Raw genomic sequence first — 17,583 nt, forward strand, 5'->3', positions numbered from 1 at the left:
CCGCCATAAAGAAAAATGTAATAAATCCTACTCCAAAGAAGGCAGATGTGGACAGGTGTGGAAATTACCAAAGCATCAATTTAATAATCATGGTTGCAAAATACTGTCACCAATTATTTACAGAAGAATAGAAAAAAACATAGTAGAAGGCAACCTTGAGGAATATCAGTTTGAGTTATGGAGATATGTGGGAGCACATGAAGCAAAACTGACACTAGGCCTACAACTTATTTTAGATAGTAGACTGAAGAAAGACAAACATAATTTATAGCATTTGTAGATTTATGGAAAGCTTTTGTTAATGTCAACTAGCATACTGTCTTTGAGACTCTAAAGGTAGCTGGGGTAAAATACAGAGAGCAAATAGTTATTTATAACTTGACAGAAACCAGACTGAAGTTGCAAAAGTCAAAGGGCATAAAAGGGAAGCAGTGACTGAGAATGGAGTGAGACAGGCCTGTAACCTCTCCCTGATGTTAATAAAACTGTATATTGAGTAAGCAGTAAAGGAAAACAAGGAGAAATGTGGAACAAGGATTAAAGTTCAGGGACAAGAAATAATAAACATGAGAATTGCCAATGACATTGTAATTGAATCACAAACTGAAAATGATGTGCAAGAATAATAGAATGGAATGGATGGCATCTTTAAAATGGTTATAAGACGAGTATTGACAAAAGTAAAACAAGGGTAATGGAAAGTAGTCAGGTTGGTGTGGTAGAATTGTACGAGTATAAGGAAATGAGACATTAAACATATTTGTTAAGGTTTGCTATTTGGGCTGCAAAATAATTGACAGTGGCCAAAGTAAGAGGACATCAAATGCAGACTGACAAAAGGAAGAAAAGTGTTTTGAAAAAAGGGAACTTTATTAAGAACTGATATAAATTTGAGTGATAGGAAGCCTTTTTGGAAAGTATATAACTGGAGCATAATCTCTTATGGAACTGAAAGATGGACAAAAAGCATACATGGGTGTTCATATGTTCTGAAGAAGAACCCCAAGTACATAAGCTAAGCCACATTGCTAAAGTTCTTGTTGTATGCCACTCCATTCCTCAGCACTTTTGTTACACATGTAACGGTTCCTTTTGCTCACTTCATAATGGGCCTATTCCACCCAGAATTTTCTAAAATAATATTTATCTGAATTTTACAAATAACTTCTTATGAAATTAAGGCTCATTACAGCAGTTAGGCTGGGATGAGATGTATAAGGAACCCGATGCTAATTTAAAATATAACTTATTACATGATACACTTGTAAGAGAATTTGAAATCTGTTTTCCCAAGAAAGTAGTTAAATCTAATTATAAGAAATGATGCAAAAAACCTTGGCTTACTAAAGGAATAAAAAGATCTTGTAAGCACAAAAGGGAACTGTATCTAACAACAAGAAAGAGTAATGATCCAGAAACAGCCAAATATTATAAAAACTACTGTGCTACTTTAAGAAAGGTTATTAAAAGTCCAGAAGCATGTGCATCACGTCTGAGATTAATACCTCTGATAAGAAAATCAAAACAATTTGGAATATTATTACAAGGGAGACAGGGCAACCAAGAGTACAGGATGCTGCCATCACCATCGAAGTGAATGGAAACTTGATAAACAACAAGCCAAAAGTCGAAAACATTTTGAATAATCATTTTTTAAATGTTGTAGAGAAAATAGGATCTAATTGTTCATTAGAAGAAGCAAGGCAGTTAATGGAAGATGCCTTACCCACACCATTTGATACAACTGAAATTCCACCCACCTCTCCTGCTGAAATTAGGAAGATGAGAAACTCTCTCAAGAATAAAAGCTCACGTGGAATTGATGGCATTTCCAGCAGGATAATAAAAGCTTGTTCCCAAGAAATAAGTGGGATTCTTAGCCACATATATAATATCCCTCTGAAGCAGGGCATGTTCCCAGATAGACTGAAGTATGCCATTGTTAAACCACTGCATAAAAAAGGGGATACGTCTGATGTCAACAACTACCGCCAAATCTCTCTTCTGACTGCCTTATCCAAAATTTTTGAAAAACTAATGTATTGCCGAGTAGCTTCACACCTTTGTAAAAATAAAGTTTTAAAAAAACGTGAGTTTGGTTTTCAGAAGGGTTTTTCAACAGAAAATGCTATATATACTTTCATTAATGAAATATTAAATGCTCTGAGTAATCGGAAGTCACCTGCTGGGATTTTTTGTGATCTCTCAAAGGTTTTTCATTATGTAAATCATGGAATACTTCTAGATAAGCTCAAGTACTGTGGTATGTATGGGACAGTGCTCCAATGGTTTAAATCACATCTAACTGGAAAAGTGCAGAAAGTTGAAATAAGCAATTCACATAATATGCAAAACACTGGTGATTTCCCAAACTGGCGAACAATCAAGAATGGGGTGCCACAAGGTTCAGTCTTGGGTCCTCTGCTGTTCTTAATATATATTAATGAGTTGCCATTCTATATTCACGAAGATGCAAAGCTGGTACTTTGAGCCGATGATACAACTATAGCTATCACACCCAACAGACAAGAATTAACTGGTGAAATTGCAAACGATGTTTCAGAAAATCATTAAGTAGTTCTCTGCAAATGGACTCTCATTAAACTTTGACAAAACACAGTACATACAGTTGCACACAGTAAATGGAATGACACCATTAATAAATATAGACTTTGATCAGAAATCGGTAGCTAAGGTAGAATATTCAAAATTTCTAGGTGTATGCATTGATGAGGGGTTGAACTGGAAAAAACACACTGAGGACCTGCTGAAACGTTTTGAGTTCAGCTACTTATGGTATTACGGTCATTGCAAATTTTGACTATATACATCTGAGTAAATTAGCTTACCATGCCTACTTTCATTCTCTGCTTTTGTATGGCATCATATTCTGGGGTAACTCATCATTAAGTAAAAGAGTGTTCATTGCACAAAAGTGTGTAATCAGAATAATTGCTGGAGCTCATCGAAGATCATCCTGCAAACACTTATTTAAAGAGCTAGAGATCTTCACTGTAGCCTCACAATATATATATTCACTTATGAAATTTGTTATTAACAATCCGAATGAATTCAAAAGTAATAGCAGTGTACATGGCTACAACACTAGGAGAAAGGATGATCTTCACTGCTCAAGGTTAAATCTAACTTTGGCTCAGAAGGGGGTAAATTATGCTGTCATGAAAGTCTTTGGTCACTTACCTAATAGGATCAAAAGTCTGACAGATAGCCATATAGCATTTAAAAGGAAATTAAAAGAATTTCTTAATGGCAACTCCTTCTACTCTTAGATGAATTTTTGGATATAGTAAGTGGGTAATCTCCCCAAAAAAAAGTGTCATGTAATATTTTGTGTAATGTAATATCTTGTATAGACACCTTTTATTAACCTGACTCATTCCACATAATTACGAAGTGTCGTATTCATGATCTATGAAACAAGTACTAATCCAATCTCTAATCTTTGTTGCAAGATTATTATAGCATTGCTTACATAGGAATAAGATCAGGGAAACAGAGAAGGTGGACTCAAGTCTTCTCATTACAGTAGTGTGTTACAGCTCATAGTAAATTACCCCACAGGAAATTTTGTAGATCAGAACAAAAGGATTAGTTTATCTGGTATCCATACAGCTTTAAGTAACAGCTAATGTTTTTACTTCAAATTATTTATAGGGATAAAAGTTCCTAATGTACTGAGAAAAATAATGATTCTATCACACATGTTGTAAGACCACCTAATACATCACAGGATAAATGGTGATGCATGTGACAAACTGTTCATAAAGCAAACGAAATTATTATTTCATATTTCTAGCAAATTAGAATCAGTATTACATACATTATGTGTCTTCAGAGAGTTTAATTCTGGGTTAATATCAAAATCTACCATTCAGATAATAGATAAAATATCTACTCACCAAGCAGCGGCAGTAGAACACACACACACACACACACACACACACACACACACACACACACACAGGAAGTTTTAACTCTCACAAGCGATCAGAGCCAGTGGCTCATTATTCTGGTAGAAGAGTTGAAGGGGAAGGAAGAGGGGTGAAGGGAAAGAACTGGAGAGGTTTAGGGAAAGGTGTACAGTTGAGAAAAGTCACCCAAAACCCCAGCTCAGGGGAGACGTACTGGATGGGGTGACAATGAAAGAGTGATTTAGTCTATGTGTGTGTTCTCCTGCTGCTGCAAGGTGAGTAGATTCTTTTATCTATCCATGTACATTATATTGACACTAATAGATGTAATAGCACAGTTTTGCACACAGAAATACAGAGGCAAGAGTATCTTTCAGCCTTCAGTTATCTGTTGTTACTTTTTTGTTATAAGAATGCTAATTATTATATACTAATCCCATCTGTTGTAGGATATCCACCTTTTTGTAGGATATCCACCTTTTAATGTCATGAGTCTTATGTTAAGGATGTTGAAAGGAAGTTTTCATATCAGTAACAGATTATGATGTATTTTAGTTTTTTCACAATATTTCTATTTTTGGTGATGAAAGTCTGTTGTTTCAGGAAACCTTTGGCATCACTGCTGTTGCAGTATATCACATCCCCAAACAATCATAAATGGAACACAGGAAATTATATTATGGATTATTCAGAGTCTGAGCAGTTGTTTGGTGGTCTTGCACACCTTTTCTTAGTTGGCAGTGAGCAGGCACATGGTCCAAATGTTTTCTACCTCCGGCTAAGTAATTACATCTTGGGCAGAGTGGTCAGCAACACAGCGGTAATATAAATACCTTTTCTCATTATGAATAATGTCCTGTTTAGCTTTTTTATTTCTACAAAAGTGCTTGCATGAAGTTTATTTATTAGTATAATTGTCACCAGTTTCAAATGTTCAAATGTGTGTGAATTCCCAAGGGACCAAACTGCTGAGGTCATTGGTCCCTAGTCTTACACACTACTAAAACTAACTTATGCTAAGAACAACGCATACACCATTGCCCGAGGGAGGACTTGAACCTCCAGAGGGAGGGGCCTCACTGTCCGTGACATGACACCTCAAATTGCATGGCCACTCTGCACGGCATCACCAGTTTTACAAAGTTTATTCAAACTATCTGAAAATACCTGCTTCAGTGATCACAATAAATTACAAAAATTCTCAGGCCGTATGTACCACACATTATAGGTTGAAAGAGATTTCATGTTAAGTTTCAAAGTAATAACAACTGTAAAGCACCTAATTGTGCTGAACCTAGTATATGTACTAAGTACCTGTTTTTCAGAATGAAAAGTAACAGTCTTTTCCATAGAGTTCAATTATGAACTGCACAGTTTATTACTGAGGGACTTATTTTTCTAGTTGTAATATTCTATTCTTTCATTCCAAATAAAGGTTATTTAGTGGTAAGGTTAGACCTTACTTGTGTGTTTCTTTGCTTTAGTATCAAACTAAAAGAACTTCCTTCAGTTGACTGCTGTTAATACATAATCAATCCTGCATCTTCATATACTATGTTCAAATTGCTGTAAAGTGCATGACAAAAGGCTTTATTGTAGTGCATTGTAAATTAATATTTTCTTTCATACCATGTGTAGAGATTTGAAGAATATTTGCAGATTCTATCGTGATTACTGACTTTCCAAACTTTCTAAGTAGAACATGCTTCTAAAAGAGTTCCCCAGTGTAGACATTTCAGAATTTCATTATTTGCTTTGACTGTGATTGTTAGTATTGTCTTTCTTTGTATACGTTCAGTGTCTCCTCTTAATCAGATCTGACATAGAGCTCATGTGTGGCTCAGTGGTAAAGTGCCAGACTAAGGATTTAATGGTGTCAGGTTTGAGTCCAGGGCAGTCTTACAATTTTTATATGTTCCATATCACTTCTTTCATCTCTGGTAATCTTTGTTAACATGAAAAATGTTGAATTGCACCATGTTTTGGAGTCCTTGTTAAACAGTGAACTCTCTATAGCTCACTAAGTAAGTCACTTGCTGAAAGAAGGCAGGGGCAAGCTAGCTCCAGTAGCACCATGCCAAGTAAGGCACTGTGGTGTTCAAACCAACTGCTTAATTTATTTTAACTTTACCTCTTTCAATGAAGTTCATGTGCTTGTTCAGTATTCCAGTATAGGTCATAGAAATGCGTATTAAGCAATGTTGTTTTCCCAGAAAATCGTAATTTACTAGTATCCTATCCATTAACTGAAGTTAGCCATTTGCATTACCTGCAGCTGTGTTTATTTGAGCAAACCATTTCTTATCAGCATGTGCTCTTATTGTGAGATTTTCGTTTGACTTAACTGATTCCAATTGTGACTCATTATTCATGTAGTGAAAAGCATTTTTATGGTTTCTAAAATGTAAAATTTCATATTTCTCTAGGTTAAAAGCTAGCTGGAATGTTTGCAGATGGCTGAGATCTGGTAGGATTTAACTGAAATTTTTATTTCATGAATCTTTCCCATAAATAACTGCACCATACAACAGAAATTTGGAATTCCAATGAAATGCATCAACAAAATCTGTTAATATAGAGTGTGAAAAGCATTGACTTCATCAAACTTCCCTCTGGCACATTCCAAATTACATCTGCATTTGTGGTTGATTCTCATCTTCAGTCCATTCGGCAACCTTAATGCATATACCATAAGAATATATTTTCTTTTGCAGGCATCATTGTGGTAATGAATCAAAAATTTAAAGGTTTAGAAACACACCTGGTTACCTCTACCCATGGCTTTCAGGATATCATACGAAGAGTTGAATTTTTCATGGTCAGGTCACTTTGTTCCAGATTGGTCTTCTATATAAATACAGAGTATTTCCACGACTCTACTACAGAGAGAGGTGCGTGATATAGAATAGTAGTTATGTCATCTCTGCTGTGTGTTTTGTGGAGGGTTTCATCTATGCTCACAAACAACTGAAGTAAACTGTTCTCTGTTCAGGAGTATTCAGTAAATTATGACTAAGTGTGAAAACAGGTCACTTGTAATAAACATAACAGGTACAGCACTTGTTAAGTTTAAATGATTGTAGGTGCTTTTTGACACCAGTATTACTAATAACTAAAGAATTCGTCTGTAGTATAGCATCCGTCAGTAGTATGGCAGTTGAATATGACAACTGTCCTCTGTCAAGGAACAATTAAAATCCATAACAAACATTTTGGTTTTTATAAAGCTATTGATTTTTCGGATTTCGTGTCATCAACAAGTATCTGGCCACTAATTTTCTTACTAACAATAGCCTTGAAATATGACTAAAATTTTTATTTGTGTGTGAACAGACCCATTCAAAAAGAGTTTGCTACAATAGATTTTGAAGTTCAGTTAATACCTGCCTAACTCTAGTTTTATACTTGGATTTGTACCTATGTGCTGTAGTCAGTATTTCTTTCGAAGGTCTCGGAATGTTTCTCCTTCACTGTGGGAGATCTTTGCCATGTTCTTATGTAAGGTTAAGTATCTATTTATATAGAGACTGAACAACAATTCAACTTTAGAAACAAGTATTCTATATGTTCCTTGCCTTAATGAAATTTTTCAATCACTGATTTGAAAAATGATACAACTAATTGCTTATCCATTTTTCTGAACATGGGGACTTTCCCACAGCAATTGATGTGAGCAGTGGGTGACTGTGGTTTGTATGTACTGTGTGCTGTGTAGACTTAAACTAGAAGAAGAGCAGAAACTCAAGAGGTAGTGAGCTTCTTTGCCCTTTAAATGTGCTTACACAATACTCATAATTGGTTTGCAGGAAAATGCTTACATGTCCTTGTTTATGTACATAGAATGGTGACTTATCTATTTAAACTCAAGCAGTATGAATTAAATAAATGAGGAAATTGGTTGTTAATATCACTTAAATACCATAATCTGATATCATTTCATTTTCACTCTTTCTTGCAGTACATAATCAAACTGATACCTCATTTCTTCTTCTTTTGTTTCACCCATGTTTGGCGTACCTCATTTCATTTGATTATCAGTAAATGTTTGAGGAATGGTCACTATTAACCACCTCTTTTGGTCCACTGTGTTACAACTTCAGTATAAATTAGTTAAAACAAAATGTGAAAGAACCTTTCAATATGTACCAAATGATTTATTCAGAAATTAAAATCTGAAGTCAGCGATGAGTTCTATGGCTTGCTTATGTATAATTTAATCTTTTATTGGTTTAATCACAGTATTTTATTTGAGTTTTAGGGCCATTGTTTGGAACATGTACTTATTAATATGTTCAGACATGACTGAAGGAAGAAACACAGCAGAACTAGGTTGAAAGCAGTTACAAAAAATGTTTTGAAACAAATTTGAAAGGTTTTCAGTGGTATCTTGAAAGCTGTGTTGTGGTACAATAAGACTGAACTTTGAAGTTCTTCTTAAACCTAATTAAAAAGAAGTACCAAAAATGGATCATGTAATTATCTACACCACATTTCAAATATCTGTTTCATTGTATTCAAGATTGCTTTAAATTGATTTTTTCCTGAGTAATATTTATTTTTTCTAACACCCCTCTGATCTTTAGAAACCTCTTGTTCTGTGGTGCCATGTGATATAAATATATGAGACCAACAAAAATTGCCTATTGTAAGGTTTATGCAGCTCCTTGTACTACCAGTAAACACCACAGAGTTTCCCATACAAAAAGAAAAGAAAATGTTGTTTAAAGTATAGTTTCATGTATCCAGTTGATACAGATGTCTCTGGTTAATTTGTTGCAATATCTAGTCCAATTGTATTTATTAACAGCAACACTAAAATCTGAAGAATAATCATTATTTGTAGCAGCTGCTAAGTATTGCATGTGACAAACTGCATCCTTTTCATATTACCATCATACAGCAGCCAAATTAAGCTGGATCCCCACTTATTCCTCTTGATTGGCTATCTCTGTTAATAAAGATGTTCTAATTGAATATCATATCATAATAATTTGAGGCCACTCTATAAAATGATAACATAAAATAAAAATTATAAACTAAATGTTGTTTGTAATGAGAAGAAAAATAACATTTAATATTGACAATGGATGTCACAGGACAGAGCTGAATAGTACACATCAGAAAAACAAAACTGATTATGTCTTTCAAAATATCAGAAACAGGCTCATAATAACTCTTAGGAGGGATGCCTTCCCACTCCTTCTTATCTGTAATGGCATGTCCTCTCCTCTGCAAGTAATATATGTGATCTACAGGTCTCTCTGTCTCTGCTACATATAAGTGCCCACTGAGTTAACAGTGCATCACAGTACAACAAATATAGTAGAAGAATATGGTCATCTGTATGGTCTTTAAAGGTCCAGAAAATTTATTTGACTGTGTTGACCACAGCACTCTGTAGAAAATGGTTCCTTCCTACAGCTGTCCACCTAGATATGCAACAATTTTAAAACTACTGCATAATGACTTGACAGCTTCAGTGACCAGAAATGGAAATATTATATTGCCTTTTTGAAATAATGCCTGGTGTTAAAATGAGCTGTCTGTCAGTATGACAACTTTCTTCTCTGTCAACATTTCGGCTATCCTATAGATAGATGAATGTCAGATTATGACTGGAATAAAAACTACATGTTACTTGTAATGGAAACTATAATTTTATGGTGGGAGTTGCCTTGTAATGACTGTTCAGCAGAAGTCACAATCAAAAAGTGCTCTTCAGGATTTAACTTATTTTGAGATGTTATTTTGATTTCCTGGTGATAGACTTAATAGTGTGTTAGCCATTTGTCATGTTTGCCTGTGCTAAAGTGATCTGTTAGCTTGTCACAGCTGTGCGTGGGTGCTGGCCAGTACAGTGAAGGTGGAAAACTGCTAAACTCTCACACTCATTTGTCAGTAAAGTCATGCAAGGTTTCCTACAAAATTTATACTGCTCTTTAGCTCCTGAATACTAACAAAGACCAAACAGATGAAATAATCAGTTAAGTCAACTTAGCTGACAATCAGGAACACATGTCATCACTCAAACTATGAAACAGCAACAGCTCTTCAAGAAGGCCAATAAACTTCCACATGGATCAGGCAATTGGCCTACAAGAGAGACGTAACAAGCAATTTCACCTACACATTCTAATGGCAGCCAGTATGCAGTGACAGAAAACGTGAGTAGGAGACTGCAAATAATTGCCCAGTAAAACTATATGAGTTACATGACAGTGGTCCTGTTTTAGTGTTTGTGGAGGGCATTGGGGGGCAGACACTACATTTGATGGCACTTGTCAAAAAACTCAGACTGCACAGCAGTAACCTACAAAATCATGTATTGAGCTTTTAATCATCTGGGAGGAATTGATTTAGAATTGAGACTGTAAGTGCAGCAACTGCAAACACCCTCATTAGCAGCAAAGTAAACTCTCTAAACAAGTTCTTAATAACAACACATGGCACAATTTGGCACACAATGTTGACACTTCTCTGACAGATTAGGAGATACTGTCAGAAATGAAATGCGATGTGCTGGTAGTGTCAGTAAGGAGATATCATAAGAAGACCACAGGAGGGGATGCAGGCAGGAGGCCCCAACCAGGATCACGGTAGGGGCCATTCTGTGTTACAATACACAGTATACAGTGCTTTGCAGAGCCTTATATTTACCCAGTGTTGTATGCAACAACTGTTTGCATTATTTATTTATGCTTTTATTTATTATTTATTTATCTTTTGTTCTGGTGATCCATGTTGTGACATTATCACAGGATATGGAACGTGTAAATTTTTCAAGCTTTTGGCCAGAATGTATGGTAATACATAAAACAAAACAAAAACAGTAAACAGTAACTTAGGTCCCACTACAAAAAATACATTTTAGAGATTACAAAACACAAACAGTAAACAGTAACTTAGGTCCCACTACAAAAAAATACATTTTAGAGATAGATAAAGATTACAAAATAATAAGTGTTACAGAGAAATAAATATTGCAAAATATATGTTTACAATAAAAATATTTGGTATTACAAATACAAATTTGGGCATACATATCTAATTTACAGTACAAGAAATGTTAAACACTGTAGTTCAGGAACTCTTCTATTGTATAAAATGATCCTTGCAATAGGTTTTTTTAAACAAAAGATCATCATCTACCAAACACTTAATTCTTGAAGGGAGGGCATTAAAAATCTTACAGCCACTGAAATGGACTCCTTTCTGCACCATACCCAGATTTGGCTGTTCATAGTGGATATCATGTTTCCTTCTAGTATTGTGACTGTGATATGCACTATTCAGCTTAAAGATGGATTTTTCTTTCCTTACGAAGCACATTAAAGATAATATATATTGCATAGTGGATGTAAGTATTTCAAGCTTCTTAAAAAGATTCCTGCACGTGGCTCTAGGATGGACGCCACACGTGATCCTTATGCCTCTTTTTTGTACACGCAGTACTTTTTTAACCAGTGGCTGATTTCCCCAAAATATAATTCCAAATACTGTAATTGCATGAAAGTAACCATAATATGCTGACTTCACGGTTTCCATATTTCTATAAGAAGAAACAATGTGCAATGCGTATGTTGCTGAACTTAGTCTTTTGCATAGATCCACGATGTGGTTTGACCGATTCAGTTTGCTATCAATATGCAAGCCAAGGTATTTTGAGTAATCTACCCTGGTTATTGTCTGCTCACTTATTTTTACTACTATTTCCTCATCTTTGGATGTTGTGTGGAACTGAATGTAGTTTGTTTTACAGTAATTTAAAGGAAAACCATTAATGTTAAACTAGTTCACCATTTCATTTAAAACCTTATTTGCTGTTACCTCAAGTTTATCTACTGAATTATCAATAAGTAGTGTAGTGTCATCAGCAAAAATGGTGAAACTATATATTATGTACAGAGAGGGAGATCATTTACAAATACACTCCTGGAAATTGAAATAAGAACACCGTGAATTCATTGTCCCAGGAAGGGGAAACTTTATTGACACATTCCTGGGGTCAGATACATCACATGATCACACTGACAGAACCACAGGCACATAGACACAGGCAACAGAGCATGCACAATGTCGGCACTAGTACAGTGTATATCCACCTTTCGCAGCAATGCAGGCTGCTATTCTCCCATGGAGACGATCGTAGAGATGCTGGATGTAGTCCTGTGGAACGGCTTGCCATGCCATTTCCACCTGGCGCCTCAGTTGGACCAGCGTTCGTGCTGGACGTGCAGACCGCGTGAGACGGCGCTTCATCCAGTCCCAAACATGCTCAATGGGGGACAGATGCGGAGATCTTGCTGGCCAGGGTAGTTGACTTACACCTTCTAGAGCACGTTGGGTGGCACGGGATACACGCGGACGTGCATTGTCCTGTTGGAACAGCAAGTTCCCTTGCCGGTCTAGGAATGGTAGAACGATGGGTTCGATGACGGTTTGGATGTACCGTGCACTATTCAGTGTCCCCTCGACGATCACCAGTGGTATACGGCCAGTGTAGGAGATCGCTCCCCACACCATGATCCCGGGTGTTGGCCCTGTGTGCCTCGGTCGTATGCAGTCCTGATTGTGGCGCTCACCTGCACGGCGCCAAACACGCATACGACCATCATTGGCACCAAGGCAGAAGCGACCCTCATCGCTGAAGACGACACGTCTCCATTCGTCCCTCCATTCACGCCTGTCGCGACACCACTGGAGGCGGGCTGCACGATGTTGGGGCGTGAGCGGAAGACGGCCTAACGGTGTGCGGGACTGTAGCCCAGCTTCATGGAGATGGTTGCGAATGGTCCTCGCCGATACCCCAGGAGCAACAGTGTCCCTAATTTGCTGGGAAGTGGCGGTGCGGTCCCCTACGGCACTGCGTGGGATCCTACGGTCTTGGCGTGCATCCGTGCGTCGCTGCGGTCCGGTCCCAGGTCGACGGGCACGTGCACCTTCCGCCGACCACTGGCGACAACATCGATGAACTGTGGAGACCTCACGCCCCACGTGTTGAGCAATTCGGCGGTACGTCCACCCGGCCTCCCGCATGTCCACTATACGCCCTCGCTCAAAGTCCGTCAACTGCACATACGGTTCACGTCCACGCTGTCGCGGCATGCTACCAGTGTTAAAGACTGCGATGGAGCTCCGTATGCCACGGCAAACTGGCTGACACTGACGGCGGCGGTGCACAAATGCTGCGCAGCTAGCGCCATTCGATGGCCAACACTGCGATTCCTGGTGTGTCCGCTGTGCCGTGCGTGTGATCATTGCTTGTACAGCCCTCTCGCAGTGTCCGGAGCAAGTATGGTGGGTCTGACACACCGGTGTCAATGTGTTCTTTTTTCCATTTCCAGGAGTGTATAATAAAAAGTAGGGGGCCCAGAACTGAGCCCTGTGGCACTCCACATGTGATTGTACCCCATTTTGAAGGTAATGGGACACCATCTTAACTATCTACTGCAACTTTTTGTTTCCTGTTTGACAGATATGAGTCAAGCCATTTCCCTGCTGCACCACTTATACCGAGATATGAAGCTTTTTGTAAAAGAATTTGGTGATTTACACTGTCAAATGCTTTTGTTAGGTCACAAAATATGCCAATCACTTTCAGTTTTTTGTTGATAGATTCCAAGGGTTTGCCAGTAAATGCAAACACTGCATCTTCTGTTGACAAACTTTTCTGAAATCCAAACTGACTTTTGCTGAAGATATTTTGTTCACTGAGAGGCTTAAATATCCTGGCATGCACTAGTTTCTCTAAAACCTTTGAAATGCTTGTCAGTAGTGATATTGGCCTATAGTTAGCAGTATCCATCTTATCCCCCTTCTTATACAGCGGTTTTACAACTGCATACTTAAGCCTCTCAGGAACTATTCCTTGCTTAAGTGATGCATCAAAAATGTGGCAAAGGACTTTACTTACATGGCTGGAGCAGTATTTTAATAATTTGTTAGAAATGTTGTCAATTCCAGCAGAGTTTTTACTTTTCAGGGATTTAATAACTCTTTCAGTTTCTTGAACAGTGACTGTTTTTACCTTCATGTGTTGCACTGAATCAGGTACTCTAGCTTTCAAAAGATTGATGGCTTGCTTCATGGACCCATGTAAACCTATTTTTTCTGCTACTGTTAAAAAAATTTTGTTGAATGTGTCTGCAACTGTTTTTAGATCGCTAACAAGATTACCCTCACTTTTGATTTGGATATTTTCACAACAAACTGCATTTTTCCCCGTTTCCTCCTTTACAAATTTCCAGATAGTTTTTACTTTATTGCTCAAGTTGTCAATTTCTACCTTCAAGCACATGTTCTTTGCTGCCTGAATGGTCTTATTCAGAACTTTATTGTAGATTTTATTGTGTGTAATCCTACTGTTATCATTTGAACTCCTGGCTGCAGCATATAAGTCTCTTCTTGTTTTACAAGAGATTTTGATGCCTTTAGTAATCCAAGGCTTGTTTCCAGATTTGAACGGGTTTTCTCTCACTGATTTTTTAGGAAATGCTTCTTCAAAAAGACTTGTAACTTCATTGATAAATATATTAAATTTTGAATTATCATCAACGGCAGCATATACAGGAGACCAGTCCACAAGCTGTAATTGCTGATTAAAGATTTCAGTGGTGTGTCTGTCTATAATCCTAAATGTTTTCCAAATGAAATTTTCTTTTCTTTGTACATTCATTTGGTTTAGAGTGATGAATTGCCCTTCATGATCAGAGAGACCATTTACAATATTTTTCATGGTCAAATTATTGCAGATATCCTTATCTACAAATACATTATCTATTAAAGTGCTAGAACTGGCAGTTACTCTAGTTGGAGTGTCCACCACTGGTACTAAATTGTAACAGTACATTAAATGTTGAAAGTCTGTTTTGTTTCTATTTTCTGTTAAAAGGTCCACATTGAAGTCACCCATAACAATGATAGGTTTAGTTTTCCTACATAGGTGGGACAGAAGTGATTCAGTTTGTCTTAGAAATACATTTAGATTTCCAGCAGGTGCCCTGTAAACAGCCAGAACAATAATAGTTGCACTGTCTGCTGTTAACTCGTTTCCACACACCTCAAAATGTTGTTCATCACAGTATTTGCTTAAATCTAAGGATTTATACACTACATTATTTTTTATAAATATTGCAACACCACCTTTTTCCATAACAGATCAACATAGTAACAAACAATGCAACAGCCAAACAAGATGCAATCACTCCTGGTACACACAGCATTTACATGTGTCCAACAATGCCTTTCCTGTCTGTGTCCACTGCCATGTGGTCACAACGCCATGAATAAAACAGGTCCTGATTACTTAAAACAAAAAGAAATGAAGCACAGAATGGCTTATAATGACACCAGTTATTGGGAATCTCTGGAATTATACCAAAATAGGCAGTATGCAAACATACTGGAAATGCATACGATTAATGTATGGGACTCTACAATATTGAGTCCATTGTCAGTTCCATACAGCTGGCCTGCCACCTGACTATGCTAGCAACCACAGCTCCCTCCAGCAGCCTGGCAGCCTGTGTTTACACCACTGGTGATGACATGGCTTGCAGTACCCCAACCAACCCCACTACCACAACAACAGAGAATAGTCTTGCAGTCATCAATGACACATATACAAGGTGAAACCCCTCAGAGTCATGTTGATAAGCAACACAAAACACAACAGTTGCTGTGGTGCAGCAATCAATGCCCAGCAACACCCATACAAAGAAATTCATATCCTCTGCGACCTCAGCAGACCTTTACTAGTGAACAAATGAAAAATTTTTATTGATCCAGGCAATCATAGTATTGTACAGCTGTACATATGATATTGGATAGGTCAAGAGAGCTCCTAATTAATAACATCCACACTATCATCCTTTGTGTTTTACAACAACTTGCTCTAACCATGCCTGTGGATTCTCATACTCTAGCATACTTTGTTACTGATCTGCTCCCTTTGCTTTCTTTAAAAGATAGCAAAAGTTGTCAGGAATATACTATGATAGAATACAATGTCACTTATATCCAATAAAGAGAGTCTGATCCACTGCATGAGAAAACAAATTCTCACTCTGTGCCATTTCTAAAACATAGCTCAAGCCCATGCAGGACTTCCACTTCTCTGACTATTAAAACATTAGAAGTGAAACTTCCTGGCAGATTAAAACTGTGTGCCAGACCAAGACTCAAACTCGGGGACTTTGCCTTTCACTGGCAAGTGCTCTATCACTTGCCTGCAAAAGGGAAAGGTCCCAAGTTTGAGTCTCAGTCTGGCACACAGTTTTAATCTGCCAGGAAGTTTCATATCAGTGCACACTCTGCTGCAGAGTGAAAATTTCATTCTGGAAACATCCCCCAGGCTGTGGCTAAGCCATGTCTCCACAATATCCTTTCATCCAGGAGTGCTAGTTCTGCAAGATTTGCAGGAGAGATTTTGTGAACTCTAGAAGGTAGGAGATGGTGTACTGGCAGAACTGAAGCTGTGAGGATGGGTTGTGAGCCATGCTTGGGTAGCTCATTTGGTAGAGCACTTGTCCATGAAAGGCAAATGTCCCGAGTTCAAGTCTCAGTCTGGCACACAGTTTTAAACTTCCAGGAAGTTTCATATCAGTGCACACTCCGCTGCAGAGTGAAAATTTCATTCTGGAATCATTAGATGTGTCAGAAACAATGGGTAAGAGGGGTAGCTATACTTGTGAAAGAAAGTATTCCTTACAATATTCTTGAACTAACAAGCTGCAGCAATATCCACAGAAACCTCAAAGATCAACCTGAATTTACTGGATATCTACAGCTCTACTAACACATTCATTTCAGGCACTGACATTACATCGTTGTTACAAGAATGTGGCCATTCACTGCTTGTAGTGGTGGACTTAAATGTACATCACACATTACGGGGATGTGAGTATGGGTGATCACATAAGTGAGCTATTAATGACAATCCTAGAAGACAAAACCCTAGTGCTGCTAAATGATGGCTCCCCCACAGGAATAATCCCACCATTACTGACAAGATCAGCAATAGACCTCAACTTTGCTTCACTTCATCTGACACTACTAACAATCTGGGAATTAAAAGTACATCCTTTGGGTTGGAATCACCTGCCAAACATTTTCGGACTTTACATGGCTCAGAGGAAGAACAATGCTGAGTCTACCCTGCACACAGATGGAATGTCAGGAAAGGAATAAATATGCTGACTGATTGTAAGCAAGTCTCACACAATTAGAGATAGCTGAAATTCTAGTTTCAAATTATTCTAAATTAACATATGCCATTGTAAGATAATTCCCCTACAGAAACTATTTTGCATTACAAACAGAGCCAGTTCTGTGTGGTGGGATACTAAATATAAGAGAGTCATCAACAAATGTGAAGGAAGCATTGAGGAAGTGTAAGAGACATAGTGTCCAACAAAACTACATCAGCCTGGAAAAAGTGCAAGTGGAAAAAAGTGTTTTCTGAAAAATAATGAGAAGCAGGATGAATTGGAAAACCTTCCATAACTCCATAACTAAGGATACTACAATGTCAAGTGTGTGGAAGAAGGTGAAGATCTCCAACTACCCCTTGATACCTCACCATTAAAATTCACTGCCTGTGAGCTGTGTTATGGAATAGATGTTACAAAAGCAGACACCTCACTCTGTCAAA

At 37.6% G+C, this 17,583-nt stretch overlaps 1 protein-coding gene across 1 annotated transcript in view; it reads left to right on the forward strand.

Annotated features, from left to right (window-relative positions):
• LOC126183224 (uncharacterized) overlaps positions 1-17,583 on the forward strand; it is a 679,892-nt gene that overhangs the window by 310,142 nt on the left and 352,167 nt on the right. The window contains exon 11 of the mRNA XM_049925008.1: positions 4,536-4,752. Coding sequence (XP_049780965.1) covers positions 4,536-4,752 — 217 coding nt within the window. The remainder of the gene's footprint in view (positions 1-4,535; positions 4,753-17,583) is intronic.

This window comes from Schistocerca cancellata, chromosome 4 (genome assembly GCF_023864275.1).
Source record: "Schistocerca cancellata isolate TAMUIC-IGC-003103 chromosome 4, iqSchCanc2.1, whole genome shotgun sequence".
In the NCBI taxonomy this organism is placed as follows: Eukaryota; Metazoa; Arthropoda; class Insecta; order Orthoptera; family Acrididae; genus Schistocerca; species Schistocerca cancellata.